Source organism: Solanum dulcamara, chromosome 9, assembly GCF_947179165.1.
Source record: "Solanum dulcamara chromosome 9, daSolDulc1.2, whole genome shotgun sequence".
Taxonomy (NCBI): Eukaryota; Viridiplantae; Streptophyta; class Magnoliopsida; order Solanales; family Solanaceae; genus Solanum; species Solanum dulcamara.
In genome coordinates, this window is record NC_077245.1 from 61,880,621 (window position 1) to 61,906,586 (window position 25,966).

The 25,966-nt window shown below is 35.7% G+C and overlaps 1 protein-coding gene across 2 annotated transcripts in view; it reads right to left on the bottom strand.

The window, feature by feature from the left end:
* Positions 1-18,294, bottom strand: part of LOC129903436 (uncharacterized) — a 60,263-nt gene extending 41,969 nt beyond the window's left edge. The window contains exons 1-7 of one of the 2 annotated variants that reach the window (XM_055978993.1): positions 18,116-18,294; positions 13,265-13,374; positions 10,614-10,763; positions 10,279-10,517; positions 2,482-2,592; positions 2,092-2,142; positions 692-850 (exon numbers count right to left, since the gene is read on the bottom strand). In XM_055978993.1, coding sequence (XP_055834968.1) covers positions 692-850; positions 2,092-2,142; positions 2,482-2,592; positions 10,279-10,517; positions 10,614-10,763; positions 13,265-13,374; positions 18,116-18,218 — 923 coding nt within the window. In that variant the 5' untranslated portion in view covers positions 18,219-18,294. Of the gene's footprint in view, positions 1-691; positions 873-2,091; positions 2,143-2,481; positions 2,593-10,278; positions 10,518-10,613; positions 10,764-13,264; positions 13,375-18,115 lie in introns of those variants that run through there. The other variant, XM_055978994.1, reaches the window with a different exon arrangement.
* Positions 18,295-25,966: the final 7,672 nt, after the last annotated feature.

Below are 25,966 nucleotides of genomic sequence, written 5' to 3' on the forward strand. Positions count from 1 at the left end.
TTTTAATATTATTATTTTTACACGTAGATTGTGCATCCACGAATAATCCTTACATCTAGTTAGATGGAGATGGATTTCCTCACTGGTTTGTGCCTATGCGATTAACTAAGGATGATAAGACTGAAAAGCTTGAGAGAGATTTAAACGGTATTGAGGCTATTAAAAGAGATTGTATAGTTGTTAAGAAGGATTTTGACCCTTCAAGGGCACTTGTTGTAAGTGATGATGGTGTTGGTGAATCTTCAAGAGTTTTTGGCACTTTGGAGAACATTTGATTTACTCCAAATACATATGTGGACCCTTGAACTTCTTCGATGCTTACATTTTTAGCACAAAATCAAATCAGCGCCACAAAAAGAATCGAAGCAGAATTCCTTTCCAATAAGATAAAATAAAAAACTGATACCATTTTACTATTTCTTTGTCAGGTTATCTTTTTCGTCTCATTCTTTAAAAAAAAAAAAAAACTTACCAATCAAAAAATTATACGTGGAGAAACTAGACATTGCACAAAAGAAGTCAAAAACCTTTGATTTCTGATTTAGATATTAAATAAGATACTTGAAAGATTAACTGTGACTTAACACTGATATTCTTCTGATACCATGTTTGATGGAGAATGGCTAGTAAAAACATTATGTAAATCTGTTTAAATCAAATACCTAGAGAGGATAAGCACAAAACAACTTACTATAATGCAATTGCTTGTGGATAACAAGCGGTAACCTCCATTTGTAGGGATGTCCAAATTTGGTTGCACCTTTCTTGCCTTGTCCTTATGCGAATCAAAAATGTCTCTACCCATGGTTCATTCATTCCCTCCAAGCTCAAGTCATATGGCACAGAGAAACTGACACAGAAAAAGTCTAGCACTGTAAGAAAACAAAAGCTAACGCTAAGTATAAACCAAGATCAAAAGAATAAGTCAATTCCAAATGTTCAATGTATGAAATGTAATCAATGGTGTGAAGTATAGAAACTACATTCGATTGATACTCAAATCAAATAATGATCTGCTTAGCGCTTATGACAATCTTTAAACACATCTAAAGAAGCAATGCAGGTAAGAAGATAGAAAGTTAAAAAGGTGAAATAGGCCAAGAGTAGGAAGCCTCTAGCCAAACATAAACACTAGGTATGTAGTAGGAAGAGAGCGACAAATGACAAAAGACGGAAGCCTCTATCCAAACCTATACTCATAGAAGCATACCTGAAAGAAACTTATGTGGCTTCATTACTTCACTATCTAACTGAAACATACGCTTAAACCAGGTGTAAACTGGTAAGGTCAGAAACTGATTTTTATAACTTGGAAGATACAAAGGTCATAGTTTAGGCAGTATTCAGGATATTGAGAGGTCACTTCATTTCATTTGGTGAATATTTGAGGTATCCAGATAAATCAAGTTGTCCCTTAAGGCATAATGGCTGCATCACTGGTCAAAAGTTGCACAAAGCATAAAATCAAGAAGAGAAAGAAGCGCAGCAGTAATGTCACTTTCGTTTTTGCAGTGGATACACAGCATCTCGTTTCAGCTAACATTCAATATTGGGCCTAAAACTGAAAGAAACAAAATCAGGTCCAAAAATGCAGATTTAGAGAGTAACTCCACTTCTCCAAAAGAGGAACAACAAGAACACGGAAAAATAGACAGCTATCAATAGGAATGCATCATGCAATGATGCAATTAGTACGGAATGTCTTTACACAGCTGAATTACTCAGACATAAGGTGATTCAGATAATAAATGCTCAACTGTATCGGTATGCACCTTCGGAAAAATATAGGGCCTTCTTTTTTTAAAACAAAATGATTTATTTAAAAATGAAGGTGGCCTTCATTTTGTATTAACCATACCAAATAGAGAAACATGCTCCTGTATTATTACATCATTGCTGCAATCTGAGAAGTACTTTTCCCAAGAACAATAAAAAAAGGGAAAAGAGAGGGCGAAAAATTTTTGGCAAGTTCTCAAGAACACAACTGAGAAAAGAAGGAAACATCAAGATGGACACTTGCATCAAGGGAAGAGTTATAGAAGATGGAAAGAAAGAGAATGTTGTCTAGCATCACACAATTGGGAACCCTACCTCATTAGTTCCTCTTTTTGAGCCTGTGATCCTCTATTGCATCTGGAACTCCTGTAAAATTTTGAAGTTGAGAATCAGAAGACTGCTAAGCCTTTAAATCTAATGAAAACTAAATAATCATAAGAATTCAGAAGACCAAAGGTTTGACACATTGATGCAGGAAAGATGGCCAGAGGGTCATAAAAATTAACAATCAATTTATTTCAGGTCATTCCAAAAATAAAATGGATCCCTCCATAAAAAAGTTGCAGTTACTACTTTTAATCAACACATAAGCCTCAATCCCAAACTGGTTGGGATCGGCGATAGGATCCTCTATAATTCTGGTATAAACAGTTAAAATTTGATAATAAAAATTATCATGAAATGTGGATAAAGAGCTCAACAAACCTGCAAATAAGGACTTGGAAAAGATGCAGAGACTTGGTAGAGAGGTTATATATGGCATTTTCAATATGAGTCATCCCAAATAGGTAAACTATAGGATAACCAAGCAGCCATCTGCAGCAAGATTGTAATTGAATACATGAAAATCATTAGATGATGGTACATACTTCTTAGGAAAATCAGTAAAAATTACTACCAGCTATTCAGAAGGTTTGCATGCTAGACAGTCAACTTTAAATATCGAAAAGAAAATTGCCCAATTTAGGAACAGGACATGTTACATCTAATAGGCTAGTTGCAAGACACAATACTCTTTCTTTATTACTGAGAAATTCTCAAAGCCACGCATGGTTAGGAACTCGATGGGTAATGGATTCATCCCTACACTGTTCTCCATTTTAATATAAAGCTTTTGTTTACAGTATGATTCAAACCCTGATATGTGACTAATCGACACATCACGCATTGCGCTCTTACCACTAGATCAAAGCCTTAGAGGCTGGAGAAAAAGACTACTTATCAAGTCAAGTCACTTTAGATACGTGATCAGTTGGTCAAATGCCCCATAGGCCATATCTACCAGTCATAAGCTGGCAAAGGGTTAGAGCACACATTCAGACCTTCAAAATTATAGCTTTTCACGTGAAAAACATCTTTAGATCTAGAACCATTCTGCACACATCTGGTATGAGGGAACCTCCTGAGACAATCTTTGACATAGTTCCTTCTTTTCCCAAATGGAACTTCAAGTATCACAATTTTGTAGCCAGCTTAAAATTTTGTAGAGAAACAATTCTCCTTCACATTATTTTCACAGCAATGTAATTTGTTTAGTGAAACACTCAAGGGTTTCACAATCATGATGCACTAGAAATATAAATTAGGAGAGATACTATCAGTCTCATAAAGACTACAATAAATGAGATAACGAACTTAAGAACTACTGCATACTTCTTTCTGTTATAAGTTGAATGTCAATTTTTAGTAGGAACTGCCCAACACTTATAGCCTAGTAAATTTTAAACATTTTGAAATTTAGTTGAAAAGAAATGTACACATAAGCTTAGTATATTTGATGGAGAAAATGTTAACAAAGTACCTTGTCTTCATATAGCAATTCTTGTCCTATTACTCCTTTTATGTATCTGAGAATACGAATTCACAGCATCCCAACAATCTTTACATGGGACTTGACGAAACTGACAAAGACACCGCAAATGAATTATCCAGTTAAGTAATTATGAGATAATCAAGTTTGCCACCTAGTCTACACTATCCCCCATGGCCTGCCAACAACTCCCCTGATCCATAGGAATGTCAACAGGTTGGCAATTTGTCGAGCCTGTCTCCTCTAGTATATCCAAAGCATACTTTCTTGTGAGATTGCAATGCATTTCTTAGATTGTGCAACTTCAATCCCCAAAAAGTATTAACTTTCTGAAATCTTGGTCTGAAAGTTGTAGGACAGATGCTGCTTTAGCTGAAATATTCCTACCTGATCATTACTTGTTATGACTGTGTCATCAACACAGACAACCAGGTAGATACATTTTTTTCAAAATTGGTAACATTGTATTCTTCAGCATTTAAGGATATGTTGGGGACCTTCAAGAAAAAGAGAAACAAAGAAGAAATACTTACAAGGAACCTAAGAATTCTAGGAATTGATCTGAATCCTTACACCAAAAAAACAGAGATACAATGCAATTCCATTTAACCTTTTGAATGGAATTGGATATCTTCAAAATTCCAACTATTCCTCTCTTCCCATATTGTCCACCAGATGCAGTGTGAAATTAAATTCCACCAAGTCTTTTGTCTCTTGCTTCCACCTCTTCTGATCCAACAACTCAGTAAATCTGCAGTATGTTCTGGAATAGTCCACTTCACTTCTGATATATTCAAAAACATGGACCAGATTTGAGTTGTGGAAGGACAGTGTAAGAATAGGCGACTGTTAATTTCACCAGTCTTCCCACATAAAGAGCATCAGGGGAGTATGATCTTTCCCTTTTTCCTCAATACTTCATGTGTCAGGCAAGCCTTTCTAGCAACCAACCAAGTGAGCATTTAGTTGGTGCTGAGTTCCTCCAAATCTTTCTCCACAGACTCTGGTTTCTGCTGCTTTATAGGTTGCTTTCCCTCTTCTATGTCCTACCAACTGAAAATATCTCATCCTTAATGTGAGACCATCTTACTGCATCAGGGTAGTGTTGGTGCCTGCAAAATTCCCCACTTCCTCCAACAATTTGGCTACTCTCTCAATTTCCCAATCATCTAGGAGCCTTTTGAAAGACATGCTCCAGCCTTGTTTTGTCCAGCAATCACTGAAACCTCAGGGTTGGTGCATAAGATGAAAAGATCAGGTAACAGGTCCTTCAACGGAGTCTGTTTGAGCCAGACATCCCACCAGAATCTAGTTCTCCTACCATCCCCCACCTTGATGTGCAAATTTGGTTCAAGCTTGGGCCACAGGTTTCTAATAGATCTTCACACCACCACTCCATAAGCTTTAGTGCTTACATTACTACACCAAAACCCATCCTCCCCCTATTGGCATTTAATCAAGTCTTTCCATAGGGATAGCCTCTCCTCATTTTATCTCCACAACCATTTCATCAATAAACTGCTATTATGCTTATTACTTCCTCAGATCTCTAATGCCCATACCCCCTCTTTCTTGGCTTTGCAGCTTATAAATAGATCAAAAATCCACCCTTCGTCCACCTCTCCCTCAGCGAGGAAATAGTAGTAGCGCCCCTTTCCTTGTTGCTTTCCCGTAAAATGAACAAAAAAAGGAATGCCTTTGAGTGAGAGCAGAATGTAGGAACGAAGCTTCCCCGGCTCCAAGTTGTTCAAGAATAGTGGCGTTCAGTTTCTCGCAATAATGAGCCAAGGTAGTATTTGCGGTGAATCCCCCCATTAAGTAGTCATGCATTACGATCAGAACGCCCAATTCTCTAGCAATATCTCCCACTTGACTAGATTGTATCCTTTGTTTTCTTTACAGCCATGCCAAAGAAAATCTCTCCTTAGCTTGTCCAGTTTCTTTGCCACCTTAGCAGGTAAGGAGAATGGGGACACAGCATAAGTTGGGATGGAGTCTAAGACAGAATTGATAAGGATGTATCTTACCTCCAAGGAAAATGTATTGTGCCTTCCATCTGGCCAGACTTTTTCAGTCTTCTCCACTATGTTGCCCCAAATCTCCACATCTTTGTGTTTGTTGCGCAGACGCATGCCTAAATAGGCTGTGGGTAGGTTCTCCACTTTATATCCCAGACTGTCAGCTGCCTTCGGATGTTTGTCACCTCTTTGATGGGAAATAAACTACTCTTTCCCCAGTTAACTTTTAGACCTGCAGGTAAGGTGGCTCATAGAAAATCATTGTGTCATCTGTATATAGTAGATGGCAAATCTATTTAGCATCACCATTGTTTCCATTTATCTGGAAACCTCTGATCCATCTGTTTTGAATAGCAATTGTCATTAAGCTGTCAAACCCCTCCATTACCAAGATAAATAGAAAGGGTGATAAAGGGTCACCCTGTCTAATTCCCCTTCCTGATGAGAAGAAACCCACAAGTTCACCATTGACTAGGATGGAGAATCTCGTAATGCCTATATAGAAATTGATTCAGTCCAACCACCTCTCCTCAAAACCTATTTGCCTCAGAGTGTTCAGTAGGAAACTCCAACTAACATGATCATATGCCTTTTGAATGTCCAGTTTGCACATTACCCCTGGGGTATTCCTTTCCATTCTTGAATCTACACTCACTTGCAATGACAGCAACATCCATTTTTGTCTACTTTTGATAAAGGCCTTCTGATTCTTGTTGACAAGCTTATCAATCACCTTTTTCAGCCTTTCTACAAGCAATTTTGCTATCACCTTGTATACACCAGTAATCAGACTAATAGGCCGAAAATCTTTTAGTTCAGAGGCACCTGCTTTCTTGGGAATGAGTGCTACAAAAGTAGCACTGAAGCTCTTCTCAGTCTTCTGGATGGCATAAAACTCCTGGATAACCTTCTTGATGTCCTCCATCAATATCTCCCAGAAAGATAAATCAAAGGACATGGAGAAGACATCAGGCTCCCCCCGCTTCAACCACTGAAATTCTTGATCTTTGTCTCCACCCTATCTCTTTATTCTTCGTCACTTATTCATAAGTGATTGCCAAATTTGCTTTCTGTTGGATCTCATCCTCTGTGAGCACTCTTTGCTCCTGCACAAGTTCCTATGTGGCCAGTTCCTCCAAAATCTCCTGCTCTTGTGCTTTCTATTTGTTTCTATTGTTCCTACTTCATTCCTTTATCTTCCCTTTTAGTAGCTTCAGTTTTTCTGCTAAAACAAAACCTGGAGACCCAACTATTGTAGAGGCAAACGGGGCTAGTGGAGGAATCTTAATTATGTGGGACAAAAGGATACATAAAGTTATTTTGATACAACCACACTACTCTACCAACAAATTGGAACTTCCAAACCATGCTCTAAGAGATAATTTTGATCCATAAAGTTATCGCTTCAGTCGACATAGTCGTCTCTTAGAGCATGGTTTGGAAGTTCCAATTTGTTGGTAGAGTAGTTTGGTTGTAACAAATCCTTGTGGTTACTCCATATATACCTCCTCAGCTAGCTCTCTATGTAAAATGGCATTCTTAAGCCCAACTAATGAAGCGTCCAGCGACACATTGTTGCTAAAGAGATAAGTAGTCGGACAAACACAATTTTGGCAACCGGAGAAAACACCTCACCATGATCTCTATATCCTTGGGAAACAAGACAAGCCTTCAGTTCAATTTTTCCATCAAGACCCACTTTCACTGTATAGATCAATGACATCCAACAATAGATTTTCCCTTCAGTAATTGAAACCAATTCCCAAGTGTTATTGGCCTATAGAGCAGTCATTAATACCATTATGGGACCTTTCCACCTTGGATGTAGGATGACACAAAGGTATATAGTGAGGGAGCTAAATGATGAAAACTCAAGTAGATAGGTTGTGGATTTCGAGAAGTACAAAAAAACGTAAAGAAATTGGTGAGCGCTTGCCTTACCTAGTAGGGCAGCCGACCAAGGTTCAGACCCTTATGAGTCGGCCGTCCAGGCCTGTCTATGAAGAGAGATGTTGTTAAAATCATGGTTTATGATCACAGTAAGAAAAAACGGCGAGTAAGTCTCAGAGTTACCAATAAGAGAGATCCTAGAAAGGCAGAGACCTCAACCTTTTCATCCATCAGAAGAATGCCTATATTCCGATGTTTGTAGTAGAGAGAATGCAGATGGTGGGTGCACCTATATATACTGTACACGACAACATTATAATTGCACCTCACTATTGCGAGTCTCTCCCTTCTATCTATATCAAAGTCATTAATGGCCACTTGAGATCATCAACGGGATTATATTTGAGAATTCTATAAGTATGCATGTCGATGGTCTCAATAGTGCACATTTAGAGTGTAATCAAAAAGAAGAACTGGTGAATTAATTAGAAAAGAATAAACCTTATGGGATTAGCAAGAAAAGATTGAAAGCATGGGAGGAAAGCTCGAATGGGCTGCTTCGCTCATACGAGAGCTATGTTCATTATGTATGCGGTGATTCCAATGATTGTGCTGGTCATTTAAAAATTGCTTATCAATCCAACCAAGCAATAGCAAAGAAATTCACAAAAGGCTACATAATTGTCGATCGATTATGTTCCACTTAGTTCTTTAAGTATAAGCAATTCACTAGAATTCTTAACTAAGTGACCATCATATCAGTGACCCATAAACCATAACTCAGTTGAAGCAGGCCATGATACGTAATTGCCATAACTCAGTTGAAGCAGACCATGATACGTAATTGCAATTACCTTCCTGTTTCACAGCGGTAAAAGTGGGAGAACTTGAAATAGAGGAAAATATGGGTTTGATGTCACCTATGTTTGAAGTGACACCTTTCTCTGTCATGTTGAAAAAACTTGATAATTCTAGGACTGAAAAAGAAGATATTAAAGCCCCGAAAGTACAGACCAATTGAGGGAGTGAAAAAACAGTAATTTCAAGCACCATAACTTTGATTTCGTTAGTGAAAGTCACTCCAAAGTGGACGATAATTGACCTGGCGAACTCACTAGCCTCAAGCGAATCGATTGTTACTGCTAGCAATTGGTAAGTACCTCAAAACAACGTTCAAAGCAGAAGATCCGACGAAAAAGGTCGCTGCGTAATGGGTCTCTTTACAGTGGGTGCGTTAGACTCTAGCGGGTGGAGAGGCACTACAAGGATTTCAATAGTAAGTTTTACACTCTGTTTGGATGGTGGTTTCTCATGGTTTCATAATGTACGGTACTGTATAGTATGGTATGGTACTGTACTGTATTGTACAATATTATGTTTGGATAGACTGTATGGTTTGCTATTGTTTAATGACAATTTTGTTGTTTGGTTTGACTATATGGTACTGTATCGTAATTGATAAATTTACGAAAATGTCCTTAATTATTATAAATATTAAAATTTATCATTTTCCAGCTCTAATCTTACATCCTAAAGGCGACTAGTTACTAGACATTCTCCAACCATTTTAGACTTGTGTATTTCTTACATTAGTTGTCTTTTCAAATGAGGAATTTTTAGTGGCTAAATTTTAAGGTTGCATTACATATACAATAACTATGTCTCAATTCCATGGAAGTTGATGTTGGCAATATAATCCTCATAGACCATATTTCGCTCCACTTATGTTCATAAACAAGATTACATATCAGAAAAAGTCTACATGGAAAGTGTGATTTTCATATTGTAATAAAAAATAGAAGTATTTTCTAAAATTGAAAGCATCACCATTGTACACCAAACAGGATACATTAATTATCCGATCTTATCTACTGTAAAGAAATATGGTCTCTGGTTTTGAGTCTAATTAAGTATTGATTATTAAACTTGGAGCATAAAGAAGCCCCAACCTTCCTCTTCGAAGATGATCGTTTCCAGAAAGAGGATTTCATGGATGAGGAATATCAAGAATGTGTAGAAGCTTTAAAAATTGTTTCAGAGGAGAATGAGTAATACGACCGTGAAAGCAGTAGATATATTAGGGTAACGCTTAATAAAGAATAAAGGGTAAATTAGAATTATTTAAAATTAAGTAAGGGTATAATTGGAAAAAAAATAAGTAAACAATGGGATACCACCAAATTGGTGGTTTCAAAAAGTGGGGTTTTCATGGTTACAAAACCATGAAACTAAACCATATCATACCTTATAATTAAAGATACAATCAAAACAAACGTGGTTCTCTTATTAACCATACCATACCATACCACGGAAAACCACCATCCAAACAAGCTGTTAAGGGAAACGATTGCTGAGAGCCTGAGACCTTGCAAGCCTTCCTAGAGAGATCACAGCCTTGGAAGGTCCTAGGAATAGGAGATGAGGCTCTGACAGTGAAGTAGTTTTCCCCAGTGAGACTCAAGCCACTTTCTAACAACTTTTAGACTCTTTAGAGACCAGCTCCCTGGTTCTGATACCACAAAGAGATTGAGATTTTCACAAACTTGATTATTTCAGTCAAGCTTGGTTGGGATTTACAGTAATTAACTAATTACAATATGTACAATCTTTGTAATGTATAATTACACATCAAAATCCTAATCATATCCCTAATCAAATCATTCCTACACATATAATATCTGAACACAATGTTTAAATGATTACATAGATGTTTGAAAACCATAAAAGCAATAAATATTCTCATCAAATGTAATATAAACATGCTCATTTAGATAAGGGAGTTACCCATTTAGAGTTGGAACTGTAACATGACTATCTTTAATGCATTCACCGAGATCAATTACTTCCGAAGAGAGTGAAGAAGTTGGCTTATAAAAAGATGAGTCGGTGTTTGCTCTAACTTCTGGTTTCTGATGTTCCAAGTGATCAATCTTTATTCCATTTTCAGAAAAGACGGACGAAAATGTCTTTTGTGCCAATACAAGTTCTGCAGCCACAGAGCTTTCTTCTGCTTGTGTTATCATCTGTAGTGACTCTATCAATCTTTGTAAAGAAACATGAGAAGGAAAGAATACAAGAACAAAATGGTTCAATGCTATAGCAGACAGTAAAGGAGCTACCTTTGGAGGATCATGTTCAAGGTCTACAAAGATCAGTCTCGTCTCCAAGTTCAAACTAGACTTAACAAACTCTGCAAATGCTCTCGCATGAACCAAGTATATCATATCTTCTATAACCATAACATGCAAAGGCTTAAACGTTGAGCAGTCCTGAAAGCAATAGCAGATAACATATTTTTATTATGTGGCACTTCAGTTTCCAACACAAAAGTCCAAAAACGCAAGTAAATATTGAGTCTTTATCATGTTTATACTTGAAGAATAACCATTAAAACATGGACTTTGACAGGTAAAATTAGGGATTTGAGACACAAGCCCTTGGAACACTGAATTGATTGTTTGAACATCGAAACGAACTTGAATTGGAAATTTAATCATAGATTTGAACTCATAGGTTATGGGTAACCCGCACATGCAATTTATTTCAAGGTTTGACCATAGGGTTGGGGTTGATTTGATTTTCATCGTGACTTTAATTATGAAATACACCTTTGCGGCTATATTTGACATAGTTGAGTAATCTTTAAAAATAGATTGGAGTTGTTTGATGGAATCTGAATGTAGTAAAGCTATTTGGAAAATTTGTTTGATGGAATCCGAATGCGGTAAAGCTATTTGGAAGGTTAAAGTTTCACTAGGACTGAAATAAATTTAAGACATTGACCTCAATGGGGAAATTTCCCCAAATTGATACTCCCTTCGTCCCAATTTAAGTGTCTTAGTTTGACTGGGCACGGAATTTAAGAAACAAAGGGAGATTTTTGAATTGTGTGGTCTTAAATTAAAGATATGTGTAGTCCTTTAAATCTTGTGGTTTTAAACTTGCCATGTAGAATACTGGAATTGGAAAACTTACTAACTATAGAAAGAGGCACTTTTTTGGACAGTCCAAAAAGGAAAGTGAAACACTTGAATTGGGACGGAGGGATTACTATTTTACATATACTATGTATCAAGGTACCATATATATGAGGTGACGAGTATATATGCGAACACCGCGATTATAAATGTTGTGCGGGGTAAAGGTTGATGTTGATATACAAGCTTGCTATGTTCTTTCATGTGCCATGACTACTTTAAGCATTTTTATGATTAGTATAATGTTATAGACATTGTATTTATGCTAGTTTAACATTGAGCTATATGTATGTCGGATTACATGTTTAGCTGATAGTCATACACTGTACATATACATTATAATTTGCACATTTGCTTCCACATCTGGATGTGGCTATGGCACATGAGGTTGTTCAAGCAGGTTTATGATATAGCATGTGAGTTGTCCGTGCGGGTTATGTTATGGCACGTGAGTTGTTCATGCGGCATGTGGATATGAATTTGTCCCTCATGAGTAACTGCATCACCCAAAACACCCGAGCAGTATACACAAAGGATTGATTTGTGATGGAACGCTGGTGTTGAGTAAAGTTTGAGTTTTTATCATGCATATTAGATTATTGATTCGTGTTCATGCATTTCATATAAATGCTAAGTTGTGTATATCGTTATATATGTTGATTGGGTGCATTCTATTAAAAAATCATCCTTTTTTCTCAAACACCGTGTCAAGTCAAATGGTATCACATAAAATGGGACAGAGGGAGTATATGTTATATTTGTCCCTATTTGTATATGCATATTTAATTGAGTTGTTTTTATGTGCTTTAATATTGAAGTTGTTAGACATAATAATTTCACACGTCTAAAAGTGATTATTTTCGATAAACCCTTGTTACTACCTTGTCGGGGGGCGGTCGATGATACTTACTGAGTATGTGTTGGTGTCCTCATACTATTAAGTATGTGTTGGTGTCCTCATACTACACTTGTTGCACTTTGTGTGCAGATACAGACTGCGTTGTTGCGTTATTCGTGAGAGCTTTGAAGACCTCCCAATGTCACAGTATTGAGTTGTCAGCTAGCTCATGGTAGCTTAGAGTCCTTTACTTCTGTTTTTTATTTCAAGCAGATAATGTATTATTCATATCAAAGTCTTATTTCCAATTCCTAGTAGCTCATGACTTGTGACACCAGGAAGGTTGTATTAGATTATGTGGCATTTGATGCCCTTATTTATGTTAATGTCTTTCATTTTGGGTGTAATTGTGTTGCATTATTCGCCTGATGGGTAAGATTAGGATAGGTGTCATCACGGCTTTGTGGGATATGGATCGTAATAGTGTTCGGGATCATTTTCCTATGTTTCATTGTTATAGAAGTAGGGTAATATATAGTAATCATAAAAAGAGTAGTATGTGATATGGGGATTGAGTTTTGGTGATATTTTTTAGCACTAAAGGTTGCCAATAATATTTAGATGTAGATTTTTCTTTTTCCAAGTTTAGGATGTAGATTGAAATATGTGTAAGTGGTAATAGTTGGGATGTTTGCAAAGAAAAATGACTTCATCCAAAGCGTGAAGGAAGCCAATATTCCTCTTTTGGCCAAAATATTTTCCTTGGAGACCGCATCTTCCACAATTGATTACAAACAACCACAACATTGACAAACAAATATAATATATCAAACATATCAAAAGAAATGTAAACAAGGAAAACTATAAGGGAGTGGGGAAAACAATTCTTTTTAGTTTTCAATCCTTTCAAGGGACAGAAAGTCAGCCTATATCACTATACTTTGAACTTGCTCACCTCTTTGCAATGCTTAAGGAATGCACAAAGCCGTTCTTGTAGTTCAGGCATCTTCCCTCCATAGTCCACCATTACAACTGGCCTCATCTCAGTGCACAAGGCCAAAATGTCTGTCCAAATTCTGATTAAGATTATCTATTCATGCAACTAAAGATGCTAAAGCATTCATATTCCATTGATACTAACAATTGACAACTGTAGATTAGTAAAATTCTGAAAGCTCACAATTCCAACTTAAAAACAACAGCCAAGTAAAATAAAAAGAAACAATATATTACTTTTTCTATAATCAAGAAATATTCGAGGGCCAGTGGCGCACGGTTTTAAACTGGTATAACAGTTCTGCCCTTCTATCCTTCTCCACTTGAATACTAGGTGAGTTTGAATCTATGACTTGTGAGCATAACTCACACAACACGTGTTGTGCTCTTATTATTTTATAATTTTTTAAGGTACGACGAAATGACTATACTAAATCAACCATCAACTTAGTAGTAAAAAAACTCCAATACCTATCTAAGAAGATTCATGTCATGCGTCGGACCCTACACCTACAGCGTACTTGTCCTCTCCTAGTCAATTGATTTCACTTCGAAAAGGAAAATGATCTACTCATAACGCTAACCCCCATTATACTTTTTAAGTTATCATTGTCTATCATCACCCCCATTATGCCTTTAAATCATCTTTGTTCTCTATTTCCATCCCTAAGTCTACAAGTTAAGCACTTTCTCATCTAGGATGAAGGAAGGCTATGATCAACGAGATGTCTGCTTTACATATGAGTAATTCTTGGGAACTTGTTTCTCTTCCTTCAGGTAAATCTATTGTTCATTGTCCTTGGGTTCATGCAGTCCAAGTATGCCTCGACAATCAAGCTGATCGGCTTAAAGCTCGCCTAGTTGATATACTCAAATATTGGTCTTGATTACAATGATACGTTCGCTCTTGTAGCTTAAATAGCATTTGTCCGCATTTTCATATCAATGGATGTTGTTTTCCATTGGCATTTTCATTAGTTGGACATTAAGAATGTTTTTTGCACAGTGACCTTGAGGAAAAAGTCTATAGGGTGAAACCACCTGATTTTGTTGCTCATAGAGAGGCTAGTAGCCTTATATGTCAATTTTGTTGATCACTTTATGGTCTGATACATCTCCTCGAGCCAGGTTTGAGAAGTTCGGCACAGAGGCACAATAATTTAGGAATTAGGCATGACTCGTAGTGAAGTTGATCACTCTGTGTTTTATGGGCATTCTACTCCAAATATGTGTATTTATTTGGTGGTTTATTTAACGAAATCGTTATCATTGGGAATGATCAAGATGGTATTATTAATTTAAAGCAACACCACTTTCAGTATTTCCAAACTAAAGGCCTTGATAGACTGAAGTATTTTATAGGTATTGAGGTAGCTCGATCCTGATCAGGCATTGTTATTTCGCAACGCAAGTATGCCTTAGACATTCCTAGAGAGACTAGAATGATGGGATGTAGACATATTGACACTCCTATTGATATGAATGCTAAATTCATGCCAGGACAGGCGGATCCACTAAGAGATCATGGAAGATATAGGCGGGTGGTTGGTAAGTTGAATTATCTCACAGTGATATTTCTTTTCTTGTGAGTGTTGTAAGTCAGTTTGTGGATACTCCCTGTGATGGTCATTGGAATGCAGTTGTCCACATTATGTGATATATAAAGTCAACTCCAAGTAAAGGACTAATCTTCGAGGATCAAGTCCATGAAAAAATTGTTGGATATACAAACAATGATAGGACAGGATCATCTTTTAATAGACGTTTTACATCCAGATATTGTGTTTTAGTAGGAGGTAATTTGGTGTCTTGGAAGAGTAAAAAACATAGTGTGATTGCTCGATCTAGTTTAGAAGCAGAATATCAAGCAATGGTTATAACTTGTGAGCTAGTTTGGACCAAAACAGTTGCTCAAAGAACTAGAATTTGGAGAAATCACTCAAATGAAACTTATGTGTGATAACTAAGGTGCCTTTCATATCGCATCAAAGCTGGTATTTCATGCGATGACTAAGCATATTGAGATTAACTGTCACTTTATTAGAGAAAGGATACTCTTTGGAGATATTGTTACAAAATTTGTGAAATCCATTGATTAGCTTGTAGATATTTTCACCAACTCTCTCATTGTATTATTTACATTTGTAACAAACTTGATACATATTACTTGTATGTACCAACTTGAGCGAGATTGTTAGAACAGGAACAAGAGGAATAGGATAGTATATAGTTGTCTATAAATAGGGCTCAGTGTAATAACGTAGATACACGATTCAATATTCTATTTCTCCTATCGCCCCGGCATGAATCCAAATTGGTTCTCAGAAATGGACACCCCTCTCTGCACCCTCCTCTCCACCACTTTCTCCGGACCTTCATAGTATGGCTTAGCAATTTGATATTCCTGTAATTATTACAGTTTTGGATATCACCCTTGTTCTTATACAATGGAACCATTGTACTTCACCTCCATTCGTCGGGCATTTTTGCCATCTTAAAAACAACATTAAACAACCTGGTCAACTATTCCATACCTGCCTTGTCAGTGCTCCTCCAAAATTCCACCGGAATCTCATTGGGTCTGGTCGCTTTTCTCCTGGTCAACCTATTAATAGCACGTTTAACCTCCTCAACACTAAAACGCCTACGGTACCAAAAATTTTGAAGTCTTTCAAAGTGCACCAATTCACCCAGCACAATGTCTCTGTCCCCTTCTTCAACAGAGTTTATGGAAATATGTATGCCACCTTTGCTTAATGGAGGTCTCGTCCACCAACACCTTGCCTTTATCATCCTTGATGCACTTCACTTGATCCAAGTCGCGAGCCTATACAATCTCTTATCCCCACCTTTGTCCCCTAGTTCGACATATAAGCGTTCGAAAGTGGTCGTCTTAGCAACCATAACTGCCAACTTTGCTTCTGTCTTTGTTGTTTTATAGACTTCATTAGGCGTCTGCTTTTCTTCCTCGTCCACGCAATCCACACACTTAGTATAAGCAACCTTCTTTACTTTCACTTTGTCTTGGAATCCTCTGTTCCACCACCAATCTCCTTGATGACCACCAAAGTTCCCTCTCGAAACCCCTAGTACCTCTGTAGTTGCTTCCCTAATGCAACTAGCATTCTTATCCCACATGTTGTTATCTATCTTGTAGGGAGACTAGTGGAGAAATATACGTAAAGGAAGAGGGACTTACATATGGTGTTCATTGATCTTGAAAAGATCTATGAAAAAGTTTCAAATGATGTCCACCGGAGGATTTGGAGGCAAAAAGTGTCTCGATGGTTTATATTAAAGTGATAAAAGGACATGTATGATAGAGTCAAGACGCCCGTTAGGACGGTGGAAGGAGATTCTGAGCACTTCCCAATTGAGATGGGGCTTCATCTGGGATCTGCGCATAGCCCTTTCCTATTTGTCTTGGTGATGGATGAGTTGACGCAATCTATTTAGGTGGAGGTTCCATGTTGTATGTTATTTGCGAACAACATAGTATTGTTGGATGAGACACAGGACAGAGTTAATGATAGGTTGGAGGTTTGGAGACAAACTCTAGAGTCCAAAGGGTTCAGGTTGTGCAGGACCAAGACAGAATATTTGGAGTGCAAATTCAGAGTTGCGATAGATGAAGCGAATGTGAAAGTGAGGCTTGCCACACAGATAATTCTTAAGAGAGAGAGTTTTAAATATCTTGGGTTCGTCATCCAGGGTAGAAGGGTAATCGACGAAGATGTCACACATCGCATTGGGACAACATGAATAAAATAAAGGTTTGCCTCTAGAATCTTGTGTGATAAGAAGGTACCATCTAAACTTAAAGTAAGTTCTACAGAGCGGTGGTTCAACCGTCCTTGTTGTATAGAGCAGAATACTAGCCAATCAAGAAATTTCATTTTCAGAAGATGTATGTTGCGGAGATGAGGATGTTGAGATGGATGTGTGGACATACTAGAAGTGACAAGATTAGGAATGAGGTTATTCAGGAGAAGGTGGAGTAGCCTTTGTGGCGGACAAGATGAGGAAAGCGAGATTGAGACTGTTTGGACATGTGTAGAGGAGGTGTATCGACGCCCCGGTGAGAAAGTGTGAGAGGCTAGTTGTAGAGAGTACACAGAGGGATAGGGGTAAGCCAAAAAATATTGGAGAGAAGTGATTAAACAGGACATACCGCAGCTTCATATTACCGAGTACATGACTTTAGATAGGAAAGAGTGATGTCGTGTATTAGAGTAGAAGAGTAGTAAGAATAGAGTTGTCTTGCCTTGTGAGATTTAGTACCTGATGTAGGACTATTCGTGCCCTTACAGTTCTTCCAATATGTTGTTTACTATACTTCGATTATCACAGTATTTAGCTTCTATTATTATTTCACTCCTATTAGACTTTATCCTGCTTTTCTTATTAACCATTATTTTTTTCTTTTTATATTTGAAATTGATACACTTAAGTCGAGAATCTTTTAAAAACAGTCTCTCCACCTCCACGAGTTAATGGTAAGATCTGCATAGACTTTACCCTCTCCGGACCCTAAATTGTATAATTTCACTGGGTATGTTGTTGTTGTTAACAAAAAGGAAAAAGTTCAAATGCATTAGACAAAAAACTTATTTATTTTTGCTTTTTTAAGCCGTAAAGGTCAATAAGTTTACACAAACTTCATTCACCCATGAAAGGAATAAATGTGACACAAAACCCAGAAACTGAATTAAATTTCAATTGGAACCAACCCATAAAGAAAATAATCTTTCCCTTTCTTTCTAATATACAATTGCAAGAACAAAAACAAGAGAGTGGTAGAATGAGTAACCTATTTCAAGGCGACGCTTGGATGAAAGTTTGAGGTGCCATTTAATTTGGGACAAAGCAGATTCAAATGTCTTCAGTACCGTCTCCAATTCTGCAACCTCCATACTTGAGAACTTGGAAATGGTCGATTCGATTCAAACTTACTGTAAAGTTTGTTTTTGAGCCCGTTTGGAAAAACTTATTAGCTTATGTTGGCTATAAAGTTTTCAAAGTGAGCCAAAAATAAGAAGTTAAAATTTTCTAAGTTTTTATTTTAATTGCTTAAAGCTATTTTCTTTAATCATGAAAATTATTTTTATATTTCTTATATTTTAACTAAATTTTTAAACTATTTTTTTATTCTTTTAACCCTAAAATTAATTCACATTATTTTTCTCATTTCTTCGGCATAAGAACTTTTATTAAAACACTAAACTGCTTATTTATAAAAATAATTTTTCACACTTTAAAATTCTAAAAACACTTCATACATAAAAATTACTTTTTTTAAGCTCATTCAAACGGACTCTTTATCTACTCTTTGACCCTGCCTACCAAGGTTTTGACTAATAGTAAACCTTTGGTCGTTTGGTATTTTGGAAAACATATTTTATTTTGGAGATAATTTTCTAATTGTTCACTCAAGTTTTGCAATTGACTTCAAATATCATTTTTATTTTTTTTAATATAAAAATTATTACTCAACTATTTTTCTCAAAAAATACTTAACACATCAAAAGCATCTTTAACTCATTTAACCAAATTTATAGTATTATTCTTTTTCAAATATATATATTAAGAAGGAATTTGCATGCTTATGAATCATTTTCTGTACTTACACTTTATATTTTTTTCAAGAGTTATTTTTCTAAATAGTCACCCATATTTTGAGAATTACCTATGCAAAATCTTTGTTATTTTTGTAAAGACAATAATAACACTCAACTATCATTATTTTTCTTAAAAAATACTAAATACATCAAAAATCTCATTCTCTTCTAGTTGACATGTCATGTCATGCCACTAAATTAGCATTTTTTTTAGAAAAATAATAGACTTATTTAACTCATCAAACTATGTCTCTACCAAAAAAATTGTAAATTGCGTGAGAAATTATCTCAAGATTGTACAAAATAATAAAAAATCACAAATTATATAATTAAACAATAAAAAATTACAAATTATCTAATTTCCTGCAAATTTTTCTACAAAACAAAAATTCAATACAATAATCTTTGTACAATAGGTAATTATTTTCTGGGAATTTTAAGTAAGTTATTGCCCATAAAAATATTCAAATAAATATGTAAGACTGTCATGGACAAAAAATTGTAAGACGAAAAATCTATTATTTAATTTTATTTTTAATTTAATTCTTCTCTTTTATTCTTTTGTGGCTATTAAATTTTCATACAATTAAACATCAATATATATATATCCTTATCTTATCCTACATTCCCGAAAAGCAAGTAATAATTAGTTAGGTTTCTTAATTTTGATTCAATAACACATGCATTATACGAGATTAATCTACTCATTAATAAAGGTCAAAATGTTATCCTACTTTACCGGCCATTAAATAAAGATACAATATTATTCACTTTCTACATTTTTTTTAAGAAAAATTACTGTAAGTATGGATTTCAAGTACATAATTAATTTTTTTAATGATTAATTGACCTTTAATATTATTGATTCATTATACGATAATATGATAAAATAATGTAAGTTAACGTTCATGAAGTGGTTTGTATATTATGGTTCAGTTTGAACTTCAATTGAACTTTTTAAAACTTTTATATTTTCTAAATGTGTGTGTGTCCATAACTACTCTAAATTGATGACATTATAGTAAGTGTTAAAAAGTTATCGTTCATAGTATAAAAATATATATAAATTAAGTTTACGTATGGTAAAGGAAAAAAAATTGGTCAATTTTTTATCAATGTTTCCCCTTTAAAGTGAGTTTGGGGAGAAGGAAAACACTTTTTTGTCATATAAACTTTTGAGCAGGTATAAAATTTACTTGAAATAAACTTATAGAGTAAAAAAGTATCAGTTAAGTTAAAGTACTAAAATTTAGAAAATTATCAGTCAAGTTAAAGTACTAAAATTTAGTGGACAAATTCAACAGAGATTTTATGTATTTTCTCAAAATATTTTGGTCGAATAACTTAAGTGATACTTTTAATGGTTTCATTTTGGCATCTTGCCCTCATCTTATTCCACAAAATTTTATCCAAACATTGAATATGTTTAAAATTATTTTAAGCCCCTTTAACATTGTGTGTTCTTCAAACATGCTAAAATGAATAATGTGTTGATGTACTCTACCTCAGATATCCTATTACACGTCATATTTTTTTACTTTTATTTCCAAATTCACAATATTATTTTTTAACCTTTATTTCATATAATTTCTCATATTTTAATTTCTTATTTATTTCTTGTTCATTTCGTTTAACTTTGCTATTAATGTAATTGTGATAGTGTGTAAATTGTAGGTACTACTCATTAAACACCAAATCTGATTATGAGATGGTTACCAAACAATAGACCTTAATGGAAAGAAGATTGGGGGAATTTTAAATATATATACAATAAACTAATTAGTTTACAATAAATATAGTCATGTTTTATTTACATAAAAAATAGCCAAAATCATGAAAACTATACAATGACTACAATATAACTTGCCAAAAGTCATAGAAAGTATACACTAGCTATACAATATAGATTTTTTATACATGAGCGATATACTAAATATACATTATGATACACTCTATACATGAATATACACCGAATGACTATTCTTTTGATAATTAAAATGACTGAATGACCATCTACTATAATTATCTCAAGAAGATAAATGAATTCAAAATTGTTAGGTACGTGCGGGACATAGGTTAAGTATCATCTTGTAATGATCCATCCCACGCATTATAGCAATTGTCTGAGTTGATGTATTTGGGTAGAGTTTGCATAGGATGAGACGGTAAAAATTTCAGACTAGGCTAGTTTTTGGTGAAAATTAGATTTTGTGGGGCTTAGGGATCATCTGCGATCCATGATGTAGTGTTTGATGATTTTGAACATAAATTATGTTAGTTGTGAGGATTAGTAATCCATAGAAACTTTCAAAATGAGAAACAGATTAGTAGAACTCTAGTTATGACAATTTCTACGGTGAGATATTTTTGTGTTGTCCAAAATCCTGAGTGTGTTGTGAAATGGGGAGAGATTAGGAAGGCTCCCTGATTTAGCCATAGTCATCATCATAAAAGGACTCCTATCGATGTGGTGGTATTGCTATAGCGGATTTCACTGTAGTGGCCACGGCTAAGCCGAAGAACGTTGTAAAGGTCAGTTGTCTGTCATATCTGCCTCAACCAAGATGAGGGTCGTGAAGCTCCGTGTGGGTAAACTTGTGTAACTTTGAAAGGTTCGATACACTTGGACTTAAACTTACATGGGAATAGATGAAGCCTGGAATTAAACACCAGCACCAGTCACCTAGAATAATCTCCCTCTCCATAGTCTTTCGGTAGTGGTAGTTCTTCATCCTTGCCTCATACAATGATGTGCTCTCCTAGGCTCGTAGTGAAACTAATCAAACTCATTTATTTTATCAAGCCTCAATTTATAGGCCTCTTTCTAGTCATGATTCAACTTCTTGAGTACCTATAGCGCCTTGTTGTCACGATCCGACCTAGGGCATAGTCGTAACACGATGATCGAAACCCCAAAAGGCTCCAACCAAGCTTCTTGTACATATCATAAGCATACATAAGGTAAAATATAAAAGAGAAAACATCATAAGAGAGTCTAAAACCATGAATAGAAATATGAAAATGTCTTATGACAACACAGACTCAAACATATGTCCAACTAGATGCCTCTAAACATGAGTATGGGCGGGGGCTAAGACATGTCCCTAGCTCACCCTCAATTTACAACGTAAACAAAAGCCTTTGGAAAAGAAAATAGTAACCATCTTGAAACTAGTCTCCGGTCAATAAGGACTCACCACAACACCTTCGGCTAGGAAATGCTTACTAGTTACGTGGACGATGAGGATCTTCAACCTCAACCCCTACATTATGAGACAATGTAGGCAAAAAGTATGCATTAGTACATTGGAATGTACTAAGTATGAGGGCGTGACATGCAACGTAAATCATGGAATGCAAAGGTCAAGTAAATCACATGACAAGATGGAATACGTAAAGTCATGAGAAAATCATATTGACCAAAGCATTTAAAAACATAAATTCAAAATCATAACATACTTAAGAGATCATACATATATGGGATAAGAACCATAACTGACAATAAGACCATGCGAGCTATAACATGGAATCCGATGATACCCACATCGAGAAGGAGGAGGCTACTTTGCCAAGGTAGACTCCTGATCATGAACATGTGCTATTTGTGGATCCACTAGCTAGGCCATAAAGGCAACCTACGGTGGCACGTAGTTTGTGGGACATGAGGCTGCTACTAAGGCTTTTGGTAGGGCCCCCACCTCAAGTCCACTCGGTGCTAAGTCATATCCCACGGAATATATACATAACATAAGATCATAATTTCATATATCATAGTCATGATCATAGGTTTGAAATCATAGAATAGCTCATTTTCATAACATACTTGTAAGGTGAGAATTATCACTTCATTATTACAATCATTTTTGCATAATTCATATCGTTAGGCCTTAGGTCACCACATAGGGCCCTAAGTCACCTTACGTCATAACTTGCATGAAATTCATACCTTGAACTTAGAGTAAACTCAATTGCATAATCAATTGATCTTAAAAATTATGTAATTCGCTTGAAAACATGCATGATCATAAACTTTATATCAGCCCATACATAATTCATATAGATAATATCCTTTGGGAGTATAAATCAAAATACTCATAATTTACATCATGAACCCTAGAATTCAAAATAGGAGAATTCATGGAAAAACGCTTCAATTTAATTCAATTTCCATAAATTTATATCAAAATAGACTCATAATTATACTTTAAATCAAAATTCATGCAATAGGAATAGAGATCACAAAACTCATAAAATACCATACTTTAATTTGATAGAAAATATTGAGAAATTGATTGGGCTTCATGAATGAAAGGATCCATGAATCAATACCCACATACCTTGAGTAAGAACACCAATTAATTTGGAAGAACTTGAGAATTTTGATGGAGAAATTGAGTGAATTTGCTTGAAGTCTTCAATGGAAGAGAGCCTTTTTGTAGAGAGAGAAATATTTGATAGATGAATTGTAGAAGAATGAATGGAATTAGAGGTTTAGGTTAATTTATAAAGTTGAATTAGGTCCTAAAAATGTCTAGGTTCATTAACTAATAATTTAGAAAAAGTCTAAAATGCCCCTTAAAAAAACTCAATTCGGCCAGAAGACCTTCCCAGGTTTGCGAGGGTCCTGTCGCAGACCACACTGTTTTGTGAGCTTTTCCAAAAATCTATCTTCCGATCTACGGGTCTTAAAAATCCACCGAGACCATTTTCCCACAGGTTTTGACCCCCTGATCGATATTCCGAACTCGGATTTTCCAAAAAGTTTAAGGATAATGCGTTACATGAGCGGCCTATTTCCAAGACATTCTTAAGGTATTTTGTGGGCCTTTTTAAGGGATGTTACAATATCTCCCCCTTGGGAACATTCGTCCTCGAATGAGATTCAACTAATATAGGAAAGACATGGAAAAAAGATTTAGAAACCCAACATGGACATGAGGACACTTTGAAAAATGCATAGAACGTGTAAACTTCGTACTTAAAATAAAACATAGCCCTTGAGAGAAATCATTTTCATGAATCATGCATGCATATGAATGACACATGGAACTGAAGCGTAGAATTTTAATTGATTTGATCATGAGCAACTTAGTACCTTTAGGCTTGAGTGAAAGGAAAGAGGTAAGGATATCGCTTCATCACGTCTGATTTCGCTTCCTACGTTGCACTCTCTATTTGTTGATTCCTCCATAATACTTTGACAGATGCAACGTCTTTATTTCTCAGCCTCTTCACTTGCCGGTCTAAAATCTCAATTGAGACCTCCTCATAAGTTAAATTCTCTTCAATACTCACGTTCTCCCTTGGTACAATTGAATTTGGATCACCCACAAACTTCCTCAATATCGACACATAAAATACCGAATGAACCAAAGCCAACTCAAGTGGCAAGTCTAACTCATATGCTACCTTTCCAATGCGCTTCAATATCCTATACAGTCCTATATATCTAGGGCTCAACTTCCCTTTCTTACCAAACAACATTACCCCTTTTATAAGTGAAATCTTCAAATACACCATATCATCCACATCAAATTCAAGCTCTCTTTTTCTAGTGTCCGAATAGGACTTTTGACGACTTTGAGCCATTTTCAATCTTTCTTTTATAAGCCTTACTTTCTCCATTGCATCAATTACCAAATCTGGATCAATCAATGCCATCTCACCAACTTTAAACCACCCCACCGGAGACCTACATCTTCTCCCATACAAGGCTTAAAAGGAGCCATTTGGATGTTAGAGTGATAACTATTATTGTAAGCGAATTCAATCAATGGAAAATGGTCATCCCAATTTTCTCTAAGGTCAATCACACATGCCCTTAACATATCCTCCAAGGTTTGAATTGTTCTCTCGGCTTGCCCATCGATTTGAGGATGAAAAGTGGTACTTATCATCTCTTTAGCATTTGGGTTACTTTAACCGGATGTAACAGTGTAGTAGCTACTGCAGACGGGATCGGCATGAGAAAATGGTTCATGACGTATATTCATGAGGAATTTTTTTCCTTCATTCTCTATGCTCCGCGTGTTTAAATTAGGACCATTTATTGGGATTTTTTCCCCTCATCGCTAGCCAATCAAAAGGGTTTGGACTAAAACCATTCTCAGACGGAATCGACTAACCTCTCATTATTACTTTGATTCTTTTGAGAGCAAGAATTGGAGAGAAGAAGAAAAGTTAGAGTTCATGAGTTTCAACCAAAGTCTTCAAATTTCTCTTAGATAATCTTTGTTCCAGGTATATAAGGATATTCATATTGTTAGATTGAGTTCGTCCATGCGCCCTACATCTAAATTCCATCATTATAGTTTCTAGTTGAGTTTTAGCCTTAATTCTATAGAGCTTTGAATGAGTAAATTATTTCCTTGTTGAGTCCCGTATATATGTTTGTGATCAAAATCGTCTTATATAATTCAATTGTCTAAATTATCGTTCATGATTACCTACACATGAACCCTCATTGAGTTGATATTTGTTTCATTATGCACTGTTTTGTGTTAAAGTTGACGGGTTCATGCATTGATGTAAAGGATGAGTTTTTAGGGAACATGAGCGTCCCAAATGCATATATTATATTGAACCATAAGCATGATTTTATTAAAATTTGATGAGTTTTACAGAGAAAGCTTAAATGATTGAGAAAGAGTTTGAGTAAATTGATGTAAAATTCAATGAGACTAGATGAGATGTATTTTGAGTATTTTACTCACTTGATGTATATGAGAATAATAAGTATTTTGAAAGTAGTATTGAGCACTGATTTGGTAAGAGTTTAGATAGCTCAAACCCCATAAACTACGTAGCCAGTGTAGGATAGGATCGTGCTGTTGATTCGGGCGACTCCTCACTTGTCCCAAAAGAGGACTCCCTATATGGATCCAGTGATGTGATATCCCTTACTCTGGCAAGGTATTGGACGGCTGTGGAAATGACAACGCTTTGTTATATCATCACTAGATCATAAGTGATGGCTATCGGTTAGAGAAACTTTCAGAAGTAAATATTATATTACACTGAGTTGTATTGCAAATTGTACTTTG